Source organism: Sander vitreus, chromosome 2, assembly GCF_031162955.1.
Source record: "Sander vitreus isolate 19-12246 chromosome 2, sanVit1, whole genome shotgun sequence".
Taxonomy (NCBI): domain Eukaryota; kingdom Metazoa; phylum Chordata; class Actinopteri; order Perciformes; family Percidae; genus Sander; species Sander vitreus.
Window position 1 is genome coordinate 9,820,300 of NC_135856.1, and position 18,766 is coordinate 9,839,065.

At 41.8% G+C, this 18,766-nt stretch overlaps 1 protein-coding gene across 1 annotated transcript in view; it reads right to left on the reverse strand.

The window, feature by feature from the left end:
• sdk1a (sidekick cell adhesion molecule 1a) overlaps window positions 1-18,187 on the reverse strand; it is a 252,960-nt gene extending 234,773 nt beyond the window's left edge. The window contains 1 exon segment of the mRNA XM_078276505.1: window positions 16,466-18,187. Coding sequence (XP_078132631.1) covers window positions 16,466-16,646 — 181 coding nt within the window. The 5' untranslated portion in view covers window positions 16,647-18,187.
• Between the last annotated feature and the right edge of the window lie 579 nt (window positions 18,188-18,766).

Consider the following 18,766-nt stretch of genomic DNA (forward strand, 5'->3'; position numbering starts at 1 on the left):
AATAACATCAGTGCACTTTGGCAACAACTACACTAACTTGATGTATATTAAAACATAACTGTCTGTTGCCTATTCATTTACTAAGTGATTTAAAAGGATGTTTTAGTTAGCCATATCAGGGTACATTTACATGCTGACAATAAAGACACCACATAACCATAACCATAACCATAACCATTGCCTAATCCTAGACGTTGGGGGCTTAAAACACGATAAACAACTACGCACTATAGCTTGCTTTAATTGTAAAAATGTTTTACTCAATCAAAGGTTCCCATCATTTATTGTAACCTTTTCAAATTTCTGTTGCATCAACAACCAAAAAAAAAAGTATTCAATTAAAGGGGTGATAGAATGATTATATAGGGTATTTCACACTGTTCCTTAAGGTCTCCTAATAGGGTATGTAACATTGGTTGGGCTGAAAATTGCTCAAATGCTATTTCATTGGTCCTTAACTACCCTGTGAATATGGCCCTATTTGTAAAAAGAGCTTTTCTTCCAAATATGGTATGCTCATGAATATTTAGATGAGCTGCGCGCTGATTGGTTTGAGCGAACCACATACACATCCATTGGCGACTAGACAGCAGGTCTCATATTTCAGACACTGCAAAGTTATACATTGTTTGTCTGCTATTTCGTCATTAAATTCACTTCTGAGACATTTTTATGCGAGAAATCAACTATATAAAGCTCAAATATGGGCCGTTTTATGAAAATTGATGGCTAATTGCAAATTTGGTAAGACGTGTCGAACTTTAGGAGCTCCACACAGTCTGACGAGAAAACGGCAACCTCCATACCCAGTTAAAGTCACCGTTTCTCGGTTACTGGACTACCGGGGCTCGGGGCTGGCTCGGGGCTGGCTGCCAGCTGCCGGCATAACTAGAGTATATTTACAGGTTGAATTTCATCCCGCCACTTATATAACATCTACCCCAAGGTCTTATAAAACTAACAATGGTGTCCGATTTCAATTTAATGCATTTTTGTGAACATTAGGGATTTCGTTAGCTGCTACTGTCCCTGAGACACACAATCGGACAAAATTTGTAATTAGCCATCAATTTTCGTAAAACGGCCCATATTTGACCTCTACATAGTTGATTTCTCGCATAAAATAGTCTCAGAAGTGAATTTAGTAATTAAATAGCGGACCTCTGGAGATCTGCATGACCTAGCTAGATTCAGTAGACTAAGCTGACCTCAGGTCAGTGGTGTAGCCTATGCAAATGTTGGGGCGTGACAAAGACTAGGAGTTGAGATGCTTACGTCAACTTTTAGCTTTGTTCAGATTCGCCCGTTTTCAGCGGCGGTTTCAAAATGTGAGATTTGCAGAGGAAAGGGGTATCAATGGGATTTTGAGCTTCTATGTATGTCCTATTTACCCACCGAACTGTCGTTATTAAACTGTGACAAGGTAAAATACTGGCTACCGACTACACACTGGCTGCGTGGTGTGAGCGTGTCAGCTGCGCAGCGTGTCCATTTTTATTTTGGCTCCCATGTTAACAGGTTAGAGCTTACACACTGCCTGGGTGACACGCACGTCTCAGGCGCGGCTCGAGCCTCGCCGAAAACGCGTGCATGCTAGAAATAGGACCGACGCCTTTTTTTCAAGCGTGTTGGAAGCGTTTCCAGGCAATATAGAATAGGAAAAGATGTTTATATGTCATTTTGACACGAATACATATTAATAAATGACATGTTGATGTTTCAAAGTCTCTAGGTTTTGACATAAATGCAGATATAAATGTAATAAAAAAAAGAATTTCAAATATTGCACCTGTCAATACAGAACGAAATATCCTGTAGCCTATTTTGCCGTCAATACTGCCGACGTTGTCTTTGCTGTAATCAAATCAGTATATATTTATGTTTAACATGGTGTTTATCAATGGTAAACATACATGTGTACAGACAAGGCTAGCAGCAACAGCGCCGCGTCAGACACGTTTCTGGTGTGTAAAGACATGGAAAAATCCACGCAGCTGACACGCAACAGAAACGCCACGCTCATGCCACGCAGCCAGTGTGTAGCCGGCCTAAAGCTTATTTGAAATTTAAAAAAGCAAGTAACTCCCCCTCTTTGTGAGGCTGTAAATTCTTTACAGAACACAATTGATTTTGGCTAATAATCGTCGTAGTGAAATTGACTGCACTATAAACTTAAAGACCATTCAGTAGCGTCCATACAGATCAAACAACATCAACCCAGCTCTCTGCCCACTTCTACTGGAGAACAAAGTCATTCTCAGTATCATCATTCAAAAAATGCTCCTGCCGCTTCAACTGGCTCATTTGAAGTCTTTTGTCTCTAAAGTGATCAATTTGATCAATTTCATGTCCTTTTTCATAAGAGAAGGTAATTAAATGCAAAATTCATTAAATATTGTTTTATTTGCTGTCATGTGAAAGCAGCACAAGATGCATGGTGTAATCTAGTGAGGGCCTGCGTGAATACGCTGGAAGTAAACTTCTGCATTATCAAACTAAAGTACCAATGTATAGCAACAAAATATATATACACTACATGTTATAAATATTTAGCCTGTGTGTAATTCAATACTGCAGGTTTTTCTGATATTTCTACTCTATAGTTCATAATGATGTCATCATTTATTTTAATACTAGTTTAGTCTAGAGATAAATGTCAAGCCCAGTGGACTGATGTGGTGACAGGTTGAAAACTCAAAAGAAAACACTGAGTGGCATTGTTGACTGTGGTGAGCATTCTGCTGAGTCAAACACAACTACAGCTTTGTGGGGCCAAAATGCTGGACCCCACAAGTATAAAGAGCTGTTTGAGGGTTAAGACTTGGTTTTAGGATTAGGGATATAATTAGGTTATGGTCAGGGTGAGGGTAAAGGTTAAGGTTAGGCATTTAGTTGTGATGGTTAAGGTTAGGGTAAGGGGCTAGGGACTGTGTGTGTGTGTGTGTGTGTGTGTGTGTGTGTGTGTGTGTGTGTGTGTGTGTGTGTGTGTGTGTATGCGTGCGTCCTGGTATGCTCACAAACTCTCCTGCAGCACGGCACAGGGTCCTACTGATGGGTTTGCATCAACAGGCAAACAGGATAATTCATTTCTCTCTTTCGCTTGAATGCTTTCATTTTATTGTCATGTATTTGCCTTTCTCTCTTTCTATTCCCACATTCACAAGATAAAGTGAATTCTTACAAGAGATTATTTGAGATTCAATCCACACACAAACAATAATTTTACAAAAGGATAACAAAATGTCTGTGAGACCGGTGCGTGTTTGTGTTTGTGCACTTAATGAGATGAATACATGTGCACCGCCCCTTCCCAATTACAGAGAGAGGAGGAGAGAAATAAGTGGTAGAAAGCAGAGAAAGATGTAACGCAGGGAGGGATATGATTGGAGAGAGGGATCAAGCGAGCAAGAGGGGAATTACAAGAATGGTAAAGTAGGAAATAGATAAAGTGAGTCCATTAACCGACAAACTATTTTCTCTCTTCTTAGTCTTTCTCTTTAAGGAACTCACTTACTCTGTCTTGACTAAGTATCTTAGGCTATGTTCAGACTGCAGGCAAAAGTGGCCCAAATCCGTCAAGTGACCAGGTCAGACTTCTTCAGAAGTAGTGTGAACACTCAAATCTAGCCCAGATCTGATTCCAGATCCCTTCCATATGTGGTCCTGAATCAGACCCAGATCTGATTTTTTTCAATGTGGCCGCAGTGTGAACAACCAAGGCGGATTTGATGCAACTTTTACCTCAATAACCCTTGCTGCGCCCAGCTCTCTACCCGCGGGGAGGGAGCGGGGGCCCCTGCTCCAGGTGCAGCTGTCAACCTGGGCCGACTGTCCTCAGTGTGCCCCAACGTCCCCCGCATCGTGTCGCCAGGGCGGGGATCGGCTCACGTAAAAAAGGCGATGTCGGCAAACTAATCCATCTGTTTCCTCATCCATCAATCAACAGCAGCTTTTACTCTCTTGTTAAAGGAATCAATTCATTCTGATCAGGATCAACCACATGTCAGTCAAAACACTGATTTCAGCACATAGGAAAAATACATGCACATAAGGGAGATAAAAACTACTCAATTTACACTATTTAAAAGTGCCGTGCTGGTCATCGTCAAAAACACTGATACATTACTTTAAACTAATATTGAAGGCTCATGTACACTTTCCTTTAAAAAGGTAGCATTTCACAAATTAACTCTTAATCCAAATTAGTAAAATTCCACATGGGTTGTGGAAAACTGAGCCCACTGATTTCCTGTTTCTAGTAGCACCTCAAATGCCCGGGCTGATGAACAGACAGCTACGGAGGCTGTTTCCCTGAGTGAAGATGAAACAAAATCTACAAGCCATGAGACCATGTATTTGGTCTTTTAGAGCATATAATACTGCACATGGACATTTCATTTAATCTGGGACCAAACCAGGCAGCTGATGTGCAAAATTGGTTATACATAAACGCTGATCCATTTTCAATGCTTTGCCCATTGTAACCTTTTACACTTTGTATGCCAGATATCACAAACGTGTAGCTGAACAAAACCAAGAGTTACAGTTTCTTTTTTCTGATGTAGCTGCGGTACTACACTTTTTTCCTGTTGCGCAGTTTGTTTCCCCAAGTACTGAATAGCCTCTCCTGAAGTGCTGCTGGGCTTTTTAATATCTTTACAGTAGGTCAGCACGGGGGCCAGGCTGCAACGCCAGGTCCCATTCACAATGAGTAGCAGCCTATCATTGTCCCTGCTTTTGAGTCCGTATATTTTGAACAGCCCATTACACAGAGCAGAACACACCAGCACAACGCGTAAGTAGAACAGGCTGGTGTTGTGAAGGGAGAAGACTAGCAGGTAAAAGTAAAGCCTAACCGTACAGCCAGCATAACCACCAGCCTCAAGATACAGTAATGATCCAAAACTAACTGAGAGCCGGTCAAGATTTCCCTTATTATCTTGACAAAACGCGATTGGGGTTTGTTCGAATATGATTACTGATTATAAGAGTCAGGTCATACAGTTGATGGTGTGCACAACTTCAGTGCTCTGCCAGCACTAATGCAATACTTAATGTTTGCAAAAAGCCTCTTATCCCTGCCTGAAACTCTAGAGATGGAATTAATGCACTGGGGTGTACATGTAAAATTACAACTGCAGCACCACTGTAATGACTTAAACCACAGATCTGATTTGGGGTGTAACTGAGAAGGTGGTTAAAAAAAAAGAAAAGAAAGAAGAATTAATGTAAATTCTCAATCTCGTCGATATTCTGTTTTTTTGACACTATGCTATATGCTACTGTGCAAAGAGAGTGGATATATAATGTTACCTTGGAAATGAGCTACCAGTGCAGCACTTCCAATTCCTTACAGGATGTCAATCTGAGTCGAGACAGACAGGGAGATATAATCGCATCAACGTTTATTTACAGGAAATGGAAAGAAAATGTGCCACTGTTGAAGTGCCTGCTTCTGAAAGGCTTTTTTGTTTTTGTGAATTTTATAGTCGGGGCCCTCCTTTGTGTGTATCACTTAACCATTCAAAAAAGTAATTATGTTCCTCAAGCCATTTTTGATAACAGCCACTTTCAAAGGCAGAGCCAAAAACTGGCCATCAGTCTGGAAACTGAGGAAAGTTCAGACAGCGTATCACTGAGTACGATTACATGCACACCAATATTCCACTATTATTCCGGATATGACAATATTCCGAATTTGATACAGGTCATGTAAACAGCATATTCCGGTTGGATGTTCTGAATAAAGCCTTTTTCCGAATATAGCATTTTCCGATTAAGACATGTGGGATATTCCGGTATTATTCAGGTTTTAGAGGCATTCTTTGGACATGTATACAGCGTATTCACATGCGTCTCAATCTGGGTTTGTACCGCAGGCTTATGGTCGGCTCTGTGCGTTGCTATGGTTTCTGTACACAAACCAACCAGCCAACAGTTTGCGAGGCTGGACACCCGATTAGAAGGAGAAACACAGCTACTTTTAAACATTATCAAAGAGTTGGATATCAACAGGTTTTTGGATATGTGCACACATCACTACGCCTACTTTTCAAGAAGCTGGTTGAAGGAATGAAAGAGGGACGCTGTGTTCGCACAGTCCAATAAGCCACCACTTCTTTTTTTAAAGTCACCACTTTCTGATTCTGGCCATATACACTCTCCTGCAAACACACACACACACACACACACACACACACACACACACACACACACACACACACACACACACACACTTCAGGAGCGCAAGCCAAGTGTCCATACTGCTGGCTGGCTCCTCACAGAGGTATGCCCTCCTCTAGCTTGGATCAAAGGACTAAGCTAAAAACCTCTGGCCAGACACACACACACACACACACACACACACACACACACACACACATATACAGTACTTCCTGTCTATTTCTGGATGAGATCAAAAAGGGTCTTTTAAGATCAGAGCCTATAGCATAAATCACCATACACAGACACACACACACACACACACACACACACAGCCACCCTCTCAAACACCTGTGGCAGATCAAACGCATCAGGCTGAGAACACACACCTGCAGCAGGTTTTAAGTCCTTGGACTGAACAAGTAAATCATGCTGCTCTACAGTAATACACACACAGCGATGTACACTCCCGCACTTCTACTCAACCCAGCCTGACCTCAGTAATATTCCGTGACTGGCGATTCACTATGCAAAGATCCCATTCAAATAGCTTGATGGCACCACCACAATGAAAACATAACAAAAACACACAAACAAATAGAGAGCCTCAGCCTCAGCCAGGTGCATTTGATATGGGGAGCACTGGGAGGGAGGGGGAGGACACACTGATGTTTTTCCACTGAACAATCTTCACTCTATATCACTCCACACCCTGCGAATGTCACGGTAAACAAATGACTATAGCCACACAGAAAGCAAAGGGGAAAAGTGAGACACAAAGAGAGACCAGATGGGGTATGATCCACTGGAAGGTTGTCAGTTTGAATCCAAATAACGCCTGAAACATTCTCAATGTAGGAAAGAGGGTACCTTTCTTCACCCTGCTGTGAGACTGCTCCTGAGCCTTTCACTAATCGAGTTCCTCCACTAAATGACTGGCAGTACAAGGCTGGGGTTTTAAAGGAATTACCCAGGTGTTAAGGAGAGAGAGAGAGAGAGAGAGAGAGAGAGAGAGAGAGAGAGAGAGAGAGAATGTCTCTCTGATGTATCTCCAGCCACCTGCAATTTTATTTCCACCAGTTGTTCCTGTAAATAGGAATCTGTTCCTAGATTGCCTTGTGTATGTCACAGGAACCTGACATCTGTGATTTTTCTGCGTAAAAAATGCTACCTTTTGGGATTCCATAAATCCAAATTTTAAACCATTTTAAAGCTGAGTCAGTACTCCTGTACTAAATATTCGCTCCATACAGTGGATGGACTGTAATTTGTGGGTAAAATGTCATAAAATACATAAACTGTCAAAATATTTTCAGAAACAGAGGGCATGTAAATAATATATGTTATGAATAAACCTCTGATTATTATTTCTACACGTATTAATATAGTACCCCACGTATGTTTTATATATTTTATCGATTAACTCAAATGTGTAGTTAACATCGATTTGTTTAAATGAAAATCGGTTTTCTCCTTAACATCCGCCAACGCTCCCCTCTGGGCTCCCGTAGTTCCGAATGGAACTGCGCACACAAACAACATGGCAGCGACATTCTTAACTAGTCGTTTCATTACTTACTTAACCGCAATCTCCGCCGAAATGACAGCTCGCGGGGCTCTGTACCCGGCTCACAGTCACCTATTCTCGGATAACTGAACCACCAACTACCGCTGACCAGACGGAGCACCAGACGGAGCACTATGCAGCGCACCGGTATATAGCATAATTATATAATTTTTGTCACTTTCAGGCAGGCCCCCCCCCCCAAAACAATGGTAGGGAAAAAACTCAAACCAATATATATTTCCACAAAATTGGCATGAATAATCATAATGGTATACATGCCCCATGTGTAGGCTGTGTGTGTGTGTGTGTGTGTGTGTGTGTGTGTGTGTGTGTGTGTGTGTGTGTATGTATAAGTCAAAACAAAATAACTGTTTTGAACAATTTCTTTGTCATATGCAGATTGATTTTAAGTAGGGGGGAAACAAAGTGATTTAAATCGTAAATCAAATTTTTTTGTGAAAGAATCAATTGATCAATTGGATTTTATTTTTTTTAGGCCACATCGCCCAGCCCGAATTGCTCATATGCAATACAGTATGTATGTATATTATAACTAAGCTCTTTCAGGAAACACTTAGGCACAGCATGCAACACTTTGACTCTCATATCTGCAGTAATATAGGCTGTCGCTGACTGGAGGGATACTAATTACAAAGTAAATTCCTTTACGTGTGTGTAGCTTGCTGTGTGTGAAATCAGTTTGTGTGCAACACTTGCTGATGTCTGTGTACTCATGAAGTGTAACTATTCAGTTTCATTTAGGGACATATTGCTCACAATCTCAGCTCCACCCCACCATTTAATCCAATGCAAAACCATCACATGATTGCGACAGTTTGGTGTTGTGGTGCTCGTTGTTAACCTGACTTTCCTGTTTCAGACAGACGATAAACGGTTGTGGCAAGCAAGTTTATGCAAAAAAAGAAAAGATGTTGCGATAGCCTTTTACTGAGGTCTGATGAAAATGATTTTCGTTTAAAAGCAGCACACTTAAGATACTATAGCACAGGAATAGTTCAATAATGTTGATGAAGGATATAAAAAAGCAAAACTCTCACTCTAAGCCAAACGTACTTGGAGTGGTTTCTCATGAATCTCTATTTCGAGCAATCATAAAATGCAATTGTTGCACACAAATATTACTGAGTATTACTAATATAACTAACTATTCTTGATAACATGTGCATCTGTCTAACTATACTAAGTGGTCTAAGCGTGACCTTGGGGTGGAAGGAAAGGAAGGCTTGGAAAAGTAAGTCAGTAAATGAAGTTCTATCATGGGTATGTTTTTCTTGAGAAATATGGTGGTAAACATGTCACAGAGTCATGTTTTATATAACCATGGAGCATACAGTAAACATCCTGTAGTATTTGGGGCAAAGTAAATTTCACAAACATTTTTCCACATGTGGAATGCATGTAATTATTGCCTTGATTAGAGTTTAATCTTCATGCAGCTGCCTGCGGTCCTTTATAGTGCCATTCAGCTGTAGACAACTTTGCAGTGCTTATTGCTATCACTGGGTTCAAAGTTCTTAATACCATTAAGCCCCATACAATTTACTGCATGTGATGAAACTGTCACAGTAGCTCTTGGTTTTATTTAGTTGTTGTCTCATCTTCCTCTGGCTGCAGCATATTTCAAAACACCAAAAATACTGAGAAAAAGACATTACTATTCATCACATATGGGTTATCTCAAAAACAAAGAACAAAGCAGTGATGTGAGATAAAAAAAAATATATATATATATTCTCGCGAACAAGGATCTGTTGTGTCAGTGTGCATGTTTTGTTTGACATTTTTAAATATACATATGCTATACCTATTTCACATTTGACAGGGTTTTTTGACTGTGCTTTATTTTTTTTAACTGCACTTTTGGTTTCGTTGCATTTATTTTTATCAAAAAGATGTCTAAAGGTCTCAAGCAGGAACAGTCTTGAGAACAGTTAACATTTAAAAATTTAAATCCACAGAAAATGTTACAAAAATCAATGAAGGCTTGCTGGTCAAGGTTTTTGGGTGCTTCTCTTTTCATAGAATTTGCACATTTGATTACCTTAGAATCTATATTTAGTTATACACATGCACTTGTATTATTATATATTAACAGGTGTGTATTGACAGATATCGAAAGACGTGTTGACAGATGTTTGTAGGATTGTATGTAAATAAGAAGTCAAAGAAAGGCTTCCTATATAATACAAAGTTACTCAGCAGCCAACCATATCTTTTAGGTGGACCTGCTTTACTGATGTTATTGTAGGTCTGCTTAATTGTGCACGGCGCATACATCTATCCAGCTACAGTATGTAGATGGATAGATGTATGCAAAACTAGGGGGCGCCATCATGAAATCAAAAAATATAAAATGTAAATTTCTCCCTTTTCGTTTTTTTTTTTTCCTTTTTTTTTCTCAAAGAACACAGGACAAGTAACAGAGCAGATATTTATGCTGTTTTTCAGTTGGATTTTAATATACCTTGTGCTAATGTAATTGAGAAAACTTTGCAGTATATGCAAACATGTATTTTGAGTAAATGTGTTCTATTTCCATAAAGGTGCAAGTGCAGCAGATCGTGTATTAACTGCAGTCAGTGGTAATTAAGAAGGCTGCTAGGCAAGCACACTGTCACTTCCCTACAGTGAAAACAACTTTTCTATAACTTTCTGTAGCCATTCTGCTATCACAATAGCCAGAGGTCTTATTAAATTAGTGTAACTGTGCAGCAACAGCTAGAAAGTCTTGTGTTAACTATTCCTGACTCAGTCTTTATAAGATCCCTATTTAGCTAATTCAAACAATAAATTATTACTTTATTACTTTTGCATGCAGCGATAGCCCTTAGGCAAGCTGCACAAAACCTGCATTTGTAGGTCACCATCTTCTTTAATTCAACATTTCAAGATGTATGTAAGTATTTAACATTAAAGCCAAAGGTCAGATGTTCCAGATTACAAAACACAATATTGTTTTCAGGTTCAGACCTCTTTCAATAAGTGAATTGATTTGGTTCTTCTATGCACTTCACCAAAGCTGTTCAGAGCTGCCTGTTCCTCCAAAAAGAAAAAAAAAAGTATAATGTATAAAATACAGAGAAAAGTAGCACACCTTTACATTTTAGAAGCCAAAACTAGAAAACGTCTTTTTTTTAACAAAATGACTCGATTATTAATAACACAATTATTAAAATAGTTGCTGATTAACTTTTGTCGATCAACTAACAGTTCAGCTCAATACAAATCCCGCCATGAATGTCAAAGAGTGACATATACGAGACTAAACCTAATTACAGGTGGCCACTCATTTCTGTTGCAAGTGTTAATTTAATAAGGCCGGCCTCACACTGGCTGCGTGGCGTGAGCGTGGCGTGAGCGTGGCGTGAGCGTGGCGTGAGCGTGGCGTTTCTGTTGCATGTCAGTTGCGTGGCGGCTGCGTGTACGCATGTATGTTTCCCATTGATAAAATGCACTCAAGCAGTAGTATACTTCATGTTAAACATAAATATATACTGATTTGATTACAGCAAAGACAACGTCGGCAGTATTGACGGCAAAATAGGCTACAGGATATTTCGTTCTGTTTTGACAGGTGCAATATTTGAAAATCGATAATTTTTTTTTAAATTACATTTATATCTGCATTTATGTCAAAACCTAGAGACTTTCAAACATCAAAATGTCATTTATTAATATGTATTTGTGTCAAAATGACATATAAACATGTTTTTGTATTCTATTTTGCCTGGAAACGCTTCCATGAAAAATAGGCGTCTGTCCTATTTCTAGCATGCACGCATTTTCTGACGTGCGTGTCACGCAGGCAGTGTGAAAGCTCTAACCTGTTAACATAGCCAAAATAAAAACGGACATGCCGTACAGCTGATACGCTCACACCACGCAGCCAGTGTGAAGCCGGCCTAACAGTCTAAGTGGAGCCACTATATGCCGACATCATGGATTTTAACTTTGCCTACACTTCAGTTAACAAACAATAGTTGGAAATCTGTGTGAACACATGCATTTATCTCTCCTATCATTATGTTTGTCTGCCAATCTCGATAAGTGTCTGTCTTTTTCTTAGTGATGTCTTACAGTTCAGTCAATCAATAAGTTCATGTTTTTGCAAGCGTTCTGCTTTATTTCGGTGTCTCGCTGTAGGACCATCTTGAAAAGTACAAGATAAGCTTTTGTGCTATACCGCCTCCCTCGCTGCTCACACACGTACAGACAGCAGATCAATAGCAACCTCCTCCCCCTATCTCACATAATAAACACCAAGGCCTAAACAGCAAAACAGCCTCCATTCCACCTGTGTGGCCTGCAGTAATAGATTATTTGGTCCCTTATGGGGAAACAAGGAGGAAAGACAGAATGAGAAACCAAAAAGAAGAGGAGCAATACCTTAAGGACAAATACAAAAAAATGAAGAGCAAAAAGAAGCAAGACAGAGAGGAAGGCAGAAGGAGACCAGAGTGTATCCCACAAGGCTCATATTTCAAAGCTCTGAGGGATGTTTTTGAGGAGAACTCTTATAAAGGAAGATGGGAAACCATTCTGACTGGGCAGAAACACACGTGTGTAGACATTTAAAACACACATAAAGCTTTTGGCAATTATACCTTAACCTTATATTTAATATTTTGTGCTTTAAACTGACCACTCGTAGTGACACTGATGGAGTGGGAAGCATGATCCAACTGACCTCTTAATAATTACCTCAGTGACAGCTTGTCACGCACACACGCACACACACACACACACACACACACACACACACACACACACACACACACACGCACACACACGTGAATATTTTCCATCAAGAGATTCCGGCTGCTTCTCTATAGCTGCCACTTCTTCTGTTGTGAGAACACTTAGGACTGATAGAGGGTAGGCATCAACCTGACGCACACACACACACACACGCCAGCAATACATACTGTATGTAGTCTGCACACATAGATAGGCAGACACACACATCTCGCTCCCTCCCAAACACACAGACACGTACACTCACAGCACATAACGTGTCAGGTGGCTGTGGAAGTGTGGTGATTTGTTCCTCCTGACAGACAGGAAATAAGGGAGTCGACCAGGGACCTCACTTCCTCTTAGACCCGACAAATCTGACGTCTGTCACGCACTCTCACACACACATTTGCACTGTCTTCAACTCAACTGCTTGCTCTCCTTCTCTAATACACGTGCACACACACACACACACACACACACACACACACACACACACACACACACACACACACACAATCCATCAGACAGCAAAGTCTCTCCTGAGGCCTCCAAAATTGAAACTACTTAAATGTGGGATAAAATTTGTGTCTGTGGGCAAAGACAGAACATGTGTATAACTGTTTTGTAACAAGCAGTAGAGTTTAAAATACATCAAAATCCTAAGGTGGCATGCTGAAGTAATGGAGCGTGCTACAATACTTCTGGTGTCAAACCGCCTTTTATACAAATTGCTTCACTGTTCTAAAAATATTGTTTTTTTATGACCTGCGAGCAAACGCTGCACGTAATGTAAATGTGAAGACAGACATAAGATTCACAAGTGTGAGAGAGGTAGAAAAGTCATGGTATGGTTGTGCAGCGTGGAGGATGATAATCGGTTAGACAAGGCTTCTCATTTACCCTCTCCTCATTACAACATGGTTAAGCAAATTTGCACGTGTGCGTTAACTGTTTGACACTGATGAGAGAGAAGGATGTTGTGTGTATGTATGTGTGCACATGTGTAAAGCTGCATGCTAGTCTATTTGATTTGGGTTTTGACATCATGCTCAGAACTCTTCCAGCCCACAGCCCACCATCTAAATGTCCTGTCAGTGACCTCAATTCACTTACGCATGCCAATTGGTCAAATCAGCATCAAGCTCTGGCTTGGTTGAGCCAATGACATGCGTCATATCAAGCCTAATCACACTGATAGATCCACTAAGTGGGTCAGCATAGTGATGCAAGTCTTGCAAGTCCTGCTTGGCCTAGTTGAAGCAGAAGAAAACTTCTTAATTCATGGAAAGAAACTAAACTTTAGTACGAGCGCTAAAGATTGTGACCTGCGATTTCTTTTTCAGACAAGAAAGAAGTGCAATGGTTTTACAGCTGGGCTGCTCGAGCCACATTTTAAGGCATTTACCTTGGGCAAGGTTAGCAATCATGACAACCAACAGTATTTTTCCATTACATTTTGGCTACTTATCAACCATTATCATTATCCACATCAGCAACTTGGACAAAATCATTCTTCATGTATTTTAAACCTAATGGTCCATATCCCTGTTGTTATGTGAACCCCTTCTGACTTTGAACATTTTCATGTTTTAATGTCATTTGCATAACTATTATTCGGTCCTCTGTGATTTGGGTTTCTAAAAATGTTTGAAAATGATGTTGAAAATCTCCATGGCTGTCAAATGCAACAAGGCTATTTTCAGAAAATCATGAACAGTCGGCAAGATAATGACACATTCTAGACTCTGTTAGTGATATACAGTATAATTTGCATTTTGAAAGACACTAAATGTGACCCATTCTTGACCTCAGTTAGAATATAAATGTATCTGGAATGAGGCTCTGTCTATATCGTGCCGGAAATGTGAATCAGTCAAGCAGCTGTGAAGCAGGACCCACTCAGTGACAGGGAGGCTGTGGGGGGGCGGAGGAATAAGTTATGAATAAAGAAGGGAGGGTGGAGAGGTGAGCAGATGAGAGGGGGGGAGAGAAGGAGAGAGACAGTAAAATGCTGCCGTCACTTAAACTCTAAAATGAAAGATCGATGAGCTTATTTAAATGTGCTCCCAGAGACGAGAGTTGGCTCATATAAAGCCTCACATTTATGAGGAGGGGTGTGGGCATCGATTGACTGAGGGAAAGCGAGGGAGAGAGAGTGAGAGAGGGAAAGGGAGAGGGACAGAAGGGGGAGGAGGGAGAGAGAGGGGCGTGGAGAGATCAGGAGGATCAACCTTGGCTCATGAATTTCATCCTTTTCCTCCTAAAATAAAACGTCCTAATAAATGCTGGGGATAGAGGGGTCGGAACCTGGAAAATCTGCAGCCTTCGATTGGCCGCCTGGCACAGCTTATCAAATCAATAACCCCGCCCCCTCTCCACCACCACCACCAACCCCATCCTGCATCTGTTTCACTAATTTCTAATTCACCCCCTACCCCAGCAAACACGCATATAACACAACTCCTGCCAGCCATCCTGAGGTATAGACATTTCGCAGCAGGGCACCCCCCCCATCCCCTGAGCCAAGACAGCTGGAAGAGGTTGGTGTGTCTGAGGGGTGTGGTAACTTGGGTGCTGGTGCTGAGACCTTGACATTAGAAGGAGAACGAAAGGAGCTGACTGTGCAGCCACACCATCGCTCCGTCTCCCACCTCCTCCTCAACACCTAGGAGGGAAGAGTGAGAGTGTGATGAAAGAAAGGAGAGGAGAGCAACTTTTGACACACACAGAGGTGTTGTCATACCGTCATCATCGATTGAACTGCAGACACCGCTTTCTGAGTGACAAGCATGTTGCGCCGCATTCCCTCTCTACCCCCCCGCCTCCATTTCTTATTCTCACCCACTTTGCCTGCCACTCCCCTCTCCCTCCTGACTTTCTTTCCCTCCTCATTCCTCTTCTACCTTCCTGCACTTAAACGGCACACACATTCTCCATGCGCACAAATAGCTCACCCCCACCTCTAACACACACACACACACACACACACACACAAATATATGCACAGACATTCCTAAGACCCCTCCTCCACATAACCCCCAAGTCTCAGCCTTTCATTCAGCACGCCATGCCATCTGTGACCCAGAGAAAACTGTGTGCCGACACCAGCCTGACCTTTTCTGTGCTTTTGTTTTGGCACTCTGACATGATCCCGCGAGGTACACGCACACATACAAAAAACACACAGATGCACACAAAAACACAAATATCCACAATTTCTCTTCATCCTCCTCTCTAGAGCTGGAAACAAAACAAAACACACATTTTCGACAGACAGCTTTGGTCATGAATCGATACATCAGCATATGCGTCTTCATTCAACAATGAATAAATGTTCTGCAACCACAAGTCACACGGCTTGATATAGACACCTGCAGCACAACAAGGGTCAACACTGCTAAACAAAGTTCAATTAATATGTGCAGCTGCATGTGTTTGTGCCAAATTAAGACCTGTAGTTAAGCAGGTCATTGACTGAGAGGGGGATTATCGATGCTTAGAAACTGTAACCCCCATCCCCCCCCCATACCCATCCTCAATACCTTAATCCTACAATCATCATCCTACAATCTATGCATCCTAACAATAACAATAATTTATCCATGCACTATAGAAGGTACCTCCCCCACAATCAACCTGAGTTAATTTACAGAAAAACTTTGTGGTTGGCCTAAAAAACACCCCCCTTTGTATTACCCTCGTGCAGGGACACATCCCAAACAGGCAGGCAGTTATACTTGGTCTTATAAATCACACCCTTGTTTCCAGTTTAGGAGTCATCATCTCACTTGTCCCCTGTTTACCATGGTCCCAGTGACAAACGAGTCTGTCAGTAAGTGCTTTAAGACAATGCACAGTACAGTGCCACCCTTTAAATACTAACAGTAGGAATAGATCTAAATACATATATGAATATTAATATTCTTTAGTGCAATATCTGACATTTGAACCCAGGACTCCTGGGAGTAAAGATCTTACCTTGCCCGTGCAACATGTGGCAGCTGCTGCCGAGGAGGAGCAGGAGAAAAAGAGGCTGACACCGGCTCCCACTCCGGGCCGTCCCTGTCCCCATCCCCGTCATCTTCTGCCGGCTCCCTGCTGCGGGTCCCTCCACACGCTCCGGGGACCTCGTAGGGCAGCAAATTTCCGGTTTAATCATGCGGGAGAGGGGACCAGCAGTGTCAGTGTCCGCTTGTGCTTTGCTGCTGCAACTCTCTCTCTCTGCTCTGCGCACGAGTGGGAAGAAGTCGGAGCGGAGAGAGAAACGGGTTTCGGCTCCGCGCTCCCGGTGAAGCGAAGCTCAGAGCTACGGGAGTTCACCGCTGTCGCTGCCGGAAAGCTCCCCGATCTTGACTCTCTAGCTCCGGTGTCCAAAACTCAGCAGGCAGCGGGAGAATGAGGAAGGGGGGTTCGCCTCACCAACAGAAATACTTTCCCCTCACTAGTGTCTGGCTTTACGGTGTAACGGCACGGTGATCTCTAAGTGCTGTGGCGGAGTCCGTGTGTTTCTGCGTCCTGTGATACCTCATTTTCGGATTGATCAGAGCAAGGAATTAATAGATTTAAGTGTTTTAGATTTATCGGCTTATTCTCTGCCATCGACCTCAAATCCACGCTTGTTTTAATGTCTTTACCGGGGATTTGTCCCGCGGATCATTTAGCTGTTTAGAGAGTGGTCGTAATAACAGAGAAGCAATAAAAAACGTAAACTATCCATCCATAATTTTCCCTGAATGTGTGTGTGTGTGTGTGTGTGTGTGTGTGTGTGTGTGTGTGTATGTGTTCTAAAAATCAATCCAGTAATTGTTACTGTTAATACCCCTGTTTTTTTTTTTTTAGTGCAAACAAACTGCACAGATAGTCTTTTAATTCCCCCCCAAGTGTGGTGATGGAGAAGCGTGATGGGATGCCGCTTGTTATCTAAAGTTAGAAATCCTAATTAACTGTTAACTAAACAAGTCGTCGAGTATTCACCACTCTTCCAAATGGGGTGCTCTTGCCTCGGATACCCGATAGGCTAACTTGCCGTAATGCGCTGGGTCTCGGATTACACGGAAAAATGACACAACAGGTTAGCAAAAAAGCAACAAAAAAAACATAGACGCATTACAAGTTTCTCAGCAACAACTGATAGTTTCTTTTCTTTTCTGTACATTCACCGGCGAAGAGTTAACGTTAGCTAGTACAAGCCAAAGTAACAGTGTGTTTGAACTGAACAAACGGCCGTTACAGAGACTGTAACGTTATATTACTCTCACTGCTGCTACTGCGACACGAGCCTTTCGCTTTTTCATCCAGTCTTCAACGGTCCTCCAAAAACAGTCCATCCGACGAAAGAAACCGTTACTTAAAAATGTTTTATCGTTATCCGTTCATACTCACGGGAGTTCTTGGCTACAGTTAGCGGGGTTTTAGCCGTTTTTCTCCGTCTCCAGCACCCTGTTGGGGCTTGGGGAGCTGACTGAGGCGATGCGTCTCCCTCAACTGAACACCTGCCACCGTCCTCAACACAGACTTGGGGGAGAGAGAGGGCTCTTGTTTTGCCTTATTCAACTGCGTTTTCGGTCTTTTGCGAAAGTAAAGCGTTGATATTTAAGAGCCTGAATTTACTTTGTCCACTAATTTCCCCATTCTCTTGCTCAGCCTCTCCGTTAATCTCTCCCTCGATCTATCCCAAACTCAAAAACTAAACTTCCATTCACTATCATCCGTTGTTGCTGATTGGTCGAGCTGAGTGCTCCCGCTGTTCCTATTGGACAGTCCGAACCAGGGGGCGGGACCAATGCCAGCACTGCGAGCATGGTGGACGGCGCCCCCAAGCCCCCCACAACGTGTCTGTAAGTTGTTGGTTTGTTTTTTTGCACATTTCCTCTCAAACTACATAACCAGTCAACCATTTATAGTTTTTAGGGAAGCCACATGATTAGTTGTGTTATTATATTACTTATTGGAGAATTTGTGTCAAAGTAGTTGGGAAGGCAGTAGGCTAATGTGTGTGTGTGTGTGTGTGTGTGTGTGTGTGTGTGTGTGTGTGTGTGTGTGTGTGTTTGTGGGGGGGCACCTTAATTACTTCAAAGAACTCACTGTTATTTTACTGAAGAGGAACTCTCTGATGCAGCGACACACATGCTCCATTACAAAATAACTGCCTGGAGCTATATCTTAGTACTACTAATAAACTAGTTTCTTCCATGGTGAGGGTCATTAAATGGTACATTAATAATAAAGCCTACAACACAGTGACCTTATCTTTTATTGCCTCAATAAATCCTCAGAGGC